Source organism: Macrobrachium nipponense, chromosome 31 (genome assembly GCF_015104395.2).
Source record: "Macrobrachium nipponense isolate FS-2020 chromosome 31, ASM1510439v2, whole genome shotgun sequence".
NCBI lineage: Eukaryota > Metazoa > Arthropoda > Malacostraca > Decapoda > Palaemonidae > Macrobrachium > Macrobrachium nipponense.
The window spans coordinates 46,536,648-46,544,374 of record NC_061093.1 but is presented as its reverse complement, the minus strand read 5'-3'; the positions used below and the strand labels follow the sequence as shown (position 1 = coordinate 46,544,374).

Here is a 7,727-nt window from a genome sequence, read left to right as displayed (position 1 = left end):
ATAGAGTGCAATACACGATGCATAAAAATCAATGAACAAACTGATCAAGCAGAGCCTGTCATGAATTCTGGCTAGTTTCTTGAAAGCACCACCTGCATATACTCAGGCTCACATTCAAGATAGCCTCTCTATCAAGAAAAGTGCTATCAAAAGAGCTTGCACCATGTAGTTAAGAGTGCATGGAAGCCATATTTGAAAAAAAAAAAAAATTATGATACTAAGAAGTGCTTATAACAACCAACCAGTATTACAGTAATAGCAAGATCAGTTTCTACCAGTTGCTGTAATTGATGGTGCATGAATTATACTCCACCGAAATGGATATTGAAATACATTATTGTTGATGACGACCCACTGTGTACGCGAGGGGGAGAAGAGGCAAGCTCCGCCTACTCTCTCTCTCTCTCTCTATTGGCTGATACACAGATGCCAACAAACCTTGTTCTATTTTTAACCAGGTCAAGCTACACTATATTTTTCCCTATACATAAAGACCTGAAGTTTGTTCCGTATATGAACAATGTATCTTTACTGTAAACAGGATATATAAAAAAAATTCAAAATTAGTTCTTACCAATAAAATTACAAAAATCACATCTGACAACAATAGTTTCTCTACAATTTAAACATGTCTTCATAAAACTGAAAAAAACAGCACAATACTTGTTTCCACAAAATGACAAGTACATATTTCATTTTCATCCATTAGTCTTCTCTAGCAATACTTCACAATTTAAAACATACTTCTTTCGGTTACTGAAGGGGGTAACCTAAAGCATCACAATTTCTATCAAGCAGTTCTAATGAGGTTTCTTGAAGCTTCACAAGAAATCGCTGCAACTCGCAAGTCCCAAATGCCTGGAAAAAATTTAATTTTGTATGTAAAACTCAATTATGAATTCCCCACTTCTTAACTCTTATTCATTAATGGAAATTACTGGCATTATTTACCTCCTAAACAATAGTCATTAAAGGAAAAGAGGAAATAAAAACACCAGAATGGGCTACACATCAAAGCTGTAAACTAACAACAAACATAGTGTCTAGAATAAATAAAATAATTCAAGATAGTAAATAGGAAAGCAAAGCAAAACCAGAACTCTGAAAACATAGGAAAGAGTACTTAAGCAGAAGTAGGTAGCAACATTATTATATAATTTATTTATAAAACTGACAAATTTTATTTTTAAGTAATAAAGGTGAAGCAGCAAGGGACTAAGATAATTTATCTGATGAGATGAAAAAATTCCTTGATTAATAGTTTCCTTGCCATTTAACCTTAAAATATGAAGTTCACACATTAAACACAAAAGTTTAATTCATTAAATCATCTCTATGTATAGAACGACAAGATCAACTTCAAATTTGTGCATACTGTCAAGTCAGTTCTGAAGAATAATTAAAAATACTTGCCTTGTACAACTGATGCTTTTCGGAGGCTATAATATCAGCCAACTGGAGTGCTTCTTTAAAACTTTCTGTGGAGTGAAGGATATTTTGCAACAAAGAGGCAACCTGCAATATACATAAATATAACTTTGGTAAGTCTGTAACAATGAAGATTCTACAAATTTAAAACAGCAACAGCGAAAAGGACATAGAAATTTCTCATTTTTGGTAACCTTGCCATGCAGTGTTTTATTAAAAGGCAGGATTAGCATTTATAATAAAATGTGATGGACAGCTAACTATATGTACTCAAGTTCTAAGTGTGAGCAGTCTATATTGCATTTGCTTTAGTATGACTATCATAGTGAAGAAATTGGTAACCGTATCAGAAGAATAATATAAATGGTGTCCATCAAGGATCAGTGCTCAGCTATTTGCTGTTCATTACAGTAAGGCAAGAGGCTATACAGGCATGCAGAAAAGGTGGTTTTGGGAATGCAGAAAAGGGGGTTTTGGGAATTGTCTTTGTGCAGAAAACCTTGTAATAACATCAGAATCTGCAAGAGGTATTGAAATGCCTCAAATGTCTAATGACAATGTCTAAGAACTTAATGTACACAAATCAAAATCTGTGGTGACTAGAAAGGAAGCAAAGTAAAAGGTATAATCATGGGAAAATGGCCATGTGATGCAACAAGTTGATCTTTTAGTTCCTATTCTTAACATGATATGACTGAAGCTGAGGAGGAGGCTTTTATGAGTAAATTGTAACTGGCAATGAGACATAGATTCATTAATATGATCTAGAGAAAAGACAGTCCAACATTGGCTTCCTCGTGGATCTTGTTGACCAGTTAAATTCAAAGCAGAGAGGTAGGCACAGGTGATGACCATTGATTTTTGGGATTCAGGAGTGAAGCTAGTAGATTTTCTTGAAGGGCAAAAGACTGTCATGGGAAGTAACTACATAGGGGTTATAAAGAGCAACTTCATTTTTATCAGTATGAATGACATAAACATGGTATATTACCTGAGGTATATAAATAGATCTGAGGACAGACAGTTGATGCTTTCGGTCAGGCTCCAGAGATTCTGGCATGAGTTCTTCATCACCACCCACCCCAGTGGTGTCAGGTTCTTGGTCATCTAATCCTGAGTCTACTAACCATCCACCCTCAGGAAAAAGCAGTACGTTGTACAAACGTTCACAGGCCGTCTGCAATGCGAAAATTAAATTATTCAAATGTAATGAGTGAAAAAAGTAACATAAGGTATTCATACAGTGGACCCGTGAATCTGCAGGGGATGCATTCCAGACACCCCAATAAATAGCTAGAATCCACAATATACTTAGAACCACTATAAAAACGCTTAAAACTGCTTATTTTGTTAGTTCAAATTCAAGAAAAACCCACTAAAAATGCTTATACCTGGTTTTTTTAATAGTTTTATCACAAAATGTGCATTTAATCATGATACTGATATGAAAATACAGTATTTTGTGGATATTTCTAATAGAAAAATACCGCAAATACACAAATTTCCTGTGAATAATGGATAGAATGAAACACTTCAAGACCATGCAAAAAAAAAAAAAAAAAAAAGAAGAAAAAAAAAAAAAAAAAAAAAAAACTGATATTAATAAAATTTTGTGAACTGAAGTAGCAAACTTATTTCCATGTGCTCGCAAAAACAAAGACCTGTTTTCTGCTTTCATACACGATACAAACATCTGCTCCACAGTTTAAACTAACAATTTTTAACTGGAGCTTAAAAATACATGAGCACCTAACTTTCAAAATTAGATGTTTCCATCATCCTTGATGAAAAAACTGAGTCGAACTTTACATTGACTAAAGGTAATGGATCCTGGTCTTTTAACCCCGTCATAAACAAGATGGCGGATGCACATGCGCAATAGTCACTTCTGCAGATTTTGATGCTGGAAAACTGGGTTCAGCCTCGCTGAAGATGAGAGAAAATGCCCTTTTGTCTTTGAGTCCATTATACCCCATCACTTGTTGTAGTGTTTATCTTTATGACACAATACCCAGCTACAAGATATTTCTTTGATATTAATCTAGATGAAAGAGACTCATTAGAAACGGCGACCCCGAATAGGGATAAAGCTGGGAAGAAGAAGAATCTAGTCACCATGGAGCTCTGGCACACCATGGGGGGACAACTTGAGGACAAAACAAGTGACTACACTACCAAAAAATAAGAATTTTACCTTAGTTATAAGTTTTAGTGTTTGCTTCCAGCGATCAAGTTCACCCTGGTGCTGCTTACTAGCTTGTTCATAAGCTACTTCTTGTGGAAAACTAACCCCTACAGATGGTTTTTCAGGTGCAACTGGCCTCTTTTGATGGTAATGGTCAAACCAATCTGTGAACGATTCTTGAGCATCCTATGCAAAGAAAGATATGGCAACTACTATAATACAAATAAATTTCCTACCCAAAAAGGTTCATATGGTTAAAAAAAAGTCCTTATTACAGTGCTGGTCTTGTCAAACTTCTAAATTTAGTATTCTGGAAATGCATAAATTTTCTACTTGAATATACTACCATTAATTCCTCTTGACAAGCTATTCTCTGCTCTTTACTTTCTAATGATGTTATCTTAATATGTCACATTTAATCTTCTCAACTGTCTCTCATCAGACAATGATAATTCATGATGGTACAAGAAGCATAGAGTGACAAACATCAAAAATGCAAAATTGTATGGCTTTCTACATTCTGTAATCCAACAGTTACTTAACTAGATCTTAATATAATTGAATAACTTACCAAGAATGTTTTTATGCAAAAGTATTCACGCACGATATTTTCTGTTTCTCCTGATAGATCTGGAGAGCCAGTTTCCTCCTCATGTTCTTGCACAACAATGTTCACAGAATCACTTGGTATCTAAAAGAGAACACCATATTTATAAATATTTTTACAACTGGAAATCATCCAGAGTTAAAGGAAAACAACACGCTGCATAGTAGTTAAAGAGTAAATTTTGCAAAGCATATGGGAAAACTTAAAAAAAAAAATCCACCTTTCAGAGGACTAATACAATGGCATAAACATAAAATCTAGTATATACTAAAGCAACAGAACAAATAAATATAGAGATGGGAAACAATATTCATACCTGACAGTCAGGAAGAAAATGAGGGACATTAAACTGGTTAGCATCTCAGCACCTGAAGTCAGTAATCTATTCATATACCTGCGTATCCCTGTGGGTGGCCTCACACCTTTTGCCCTCATACCTCTTTTGATATTAAGGGATCACATTTATACATGTCCTGGCCGATATTCAGATCCTTCATAAAGATTTCTTTTATAAAATGAGACTCTAGAGAATTTCTTTTGAGTACACTGTGGAATGAACTATTTTTTTATGGCCCTCTCCACTTTACTGTATAACTGTTTTTCACTCATGTATTAAAAATCAACTGTTCACTTGAATTTTTGAGGTTCCAGTTTCATAATATCCTCAGGGAGACTGTTTCACAGTCCAACAGTGTGAGGAATAAAAGACCTCTGGAACTGCAAAATTTGAAACCTGACTCTGACAACTGAACTTGTATATCAGAACATTCCTCCAGCCAGGTATTTACCTAGCTGACAGCTCAAGGGAGCAGCGAATCCAATATTCATAAATCTGCACTGCCAACTGGCAAAGGGAAGGAGACACCATCCCTCCCTGTTTGTTGAGAAATGCCACTTTAGTTGTGTTGCTGCTCAACACTTGAGTAACTTACTAAATGAACTTGGAATGCTTGTAACACTAAACACACTGACTACTTCTCCTGAAATGAATAATCCCTTAAGTTGTGTCCCAACATTTCTTTCATACGTTCGGGTCGTGTGTGTCAATGAAATCCAACTAAGAGATATCTGTTGGCCATCCACCATGCTACATACTCCTGAAAGGACCACCACTTGGGATCCCACTACTTTATGGAAGCTGAGGAAGCATTGACAGCTCCAGCGCTAGGTAAAGGAAAGAGTTCATATGAGAAAGGACTACTAGGGATGTTAAGCATACAACATATCTTTTGCTTGTACTCAACAAAGACATCTTCCTTGTACCTGGAAGTCTGAGCAAGAGGGTGAGGCTGGTGCTAGGGACAAAACCTAACTAAGAAGAGCACCAGGTGACAGGGCCTTTTCACCTCTTGAGCACTACCTGCCCCCAAATCATACAATGACATAAAAGCAAATAAAACCTAGATGATTGTACTGCACAACATTTATTTTTCTCTTTCAAACATCTTGTAGTAAGGTATTCTCAAAATTTTGCAGTATGGTATTCTTGGTGTGCTTATTTGAAGGCTGTATCCTATGTAACTAGTAATACCAGCCTGAACTTAGCTCTGCAAGTCTAAGGCACCTGTGGAATTCTATTTGGATTTTTGCCATTCAATAACATGGTTTCACAAAGATGTGATAATGGGCACAGTCTGGGTATGGGATGAGCACAGATTTGAGGGGTTATTGTGTACAGCATGAGGATTAAGAGGTTCTTGTGTGAAAAATGAGGAAAATATGGGAAAGATGTGGTTTTCAAAGGCTTGAAAATATAATGAGATCTCGGGAATAGAAATTTGAGAAAAATAAAACACAAGAGAGACATGGGGGGCAGATTTTAAGGGGGCCAGCCGGATAATGCCCTTTTTTAAGGACAGGACTTTGATATTCATACCACTTAATAAGGTGACTTGGGACACCTCCAAACCGCATATGATTTTCGCCTCTGACCTTCGGTTTTGTGATGCCAGGGCGATTTATCCCGACAATAACCATTTTTCAAATTCTATCTCCTCCCTTGATATTTAATACTAAGACCTGGGATTACTACCATATATAGACCTGATGTAGACCTCCAATCGAATGGAGAGTTTTTTTTCTAAAAGTCATTTTTTTGCTAGATATGATATTGTTAAGATACAATAAAGTTTTGTACATACTTACCTGGCAGATATATACTTAGCTATAGACTCCGTCGTCCCCGACAGAAATTCGAATTTCGCGGCACACGCTGCAGGTAGGTCAGGTGATCTACCGCCCCTGCCGCTGGGTGGCAGGAATAGGAACGATTACCGTTCTAGAACCAGATTTTCTCTTCCACCTGTCTCCTGAGGGGAGGTTGGGTGGGCCATCAATCGTATATATCTGCCAGGTAAGTATGTACAAAACTTTATTGTATCTTAACAATATCATTTTTGTACATGGAACTTACCCAGCAGATATATACTTAGCTGATTGACACCCTTGGTGGTGGGAAAGAGACAACTATTTACTGAATAGACAGGTAAACAACATACGTTGTAGGTAATAAATAAATAAAACCTTGGTTCCTACTTGATCAGGCGGAAGACTCCATGGCTAATGCCTAGGAATCTGCTTCGCCTCAAGAGCCTCAGCGAGGATGTGACCTATGGCTAAGAGTTCTTGTGGGTCTGTCGATGGGGTCTTATCCATTTACTCGACAGAGCCTCTTACATGACAATATGCCTATGCCTAGTGGCATAATTAAGGAGCACAACACCGATCCCGATCACCTGATCCTAACACGAGGGTTAGTGCTTAAGTTGAAAAGAGTTATCTACAAACTCCTTTCAAACAACCCAAAGAAAAAACACGACAAATAAAAATTTAACTCACATTTAAGGATCAGTATCTGCTCCCTATCAGCAATGTATCCGCAGACACGTATCAACTAAGAGAGAAGGATCCCTCGAAGGTTATCTTGACATCCTTCGGATAATGGGAAGTCAACACAGAGTTGCATCTCCCGTATGTGACAGCTAATATGTCCTTATGACATATTGTTAGGGAAAAGAACAAGAATTCGGAAAAGCTCGCACTTCATGCACTTTTAATTCTCAGCTGTTTGAAGGAATCATCAATGCACTTATCAAGTGCTTAGGAGATCACAATGTCTCAAAGAAGGCCAGGGCGTTCTTTGATATAGATCTCTTCTGGGTGAAGCCTGGAGCCTGGCTAGCGCTTCGTGCCTGGCAGGCGCCTAGCGCCTGTCTAGCGCCTCGCGCCTGGCTGGAGCCTTGCGCCTGAATGGCGCCTAGAGCCTGGCTGGAGCCTCGCGCCTAGATGGCGCCTTGTGCCTGGCTGGCGCCTCGCGCCTGGCTGGTGCCTGATTGGCTCCTCCTTCCTGGCTAGCGCCTCGCGCCTGGCTGGAGCCTTGCGTCTGGCTGGTGCCTTGCGCCTGGAAGGCACCTGGAGCCTGGCAGAAGACTTCATGATTACTGTCTATGAGTCTGCATGCCTCAAGAGTTTCAGCGAGGTAGGGACCTATGACTGACAAACCCTTCT

The 7,727-nt window shown here is 38.1% G+C and overlaps 1 protein-coding gene across 1 annotated transcript in view; it reads right to left on the bottom strand.

Moving 5' to 3' along the window:
• Positions 1–563: 563 nt before the first annotated feature.
• LOC135206835 (nuclear pore complex protein Nup107-like) overlaps positions 564–7,727 on the bottom strand; it is a 34,454-nt gene continuing 27,290 nt past the window's right edge. The window contains exons 4-8 of the mRNA XM_064238324.1: positions 4,185–4,304; positions 3,623–3,799; positions 2,420–2,605; positions 1,414–1,515; positions 564–858 (exon numbers count right to left, since the gene is read on the bottom strand). Of these exons, the coding sequence (XP_064094394.1) occupies positions 754–858; positions 1,414–1,515; positions 2,420–2,605; positions 3,623–3,799; positions 4,185–4,304 (690 nt within the window). The 3' untranslated portion in view covers positions 564–753. The remainder of the gene's footprint in view (positions 859–1,413; positions 1,516–2,419; positions 2,606–3,622; positions 3,800–4,184; positions 4,305–7,727) is intronic.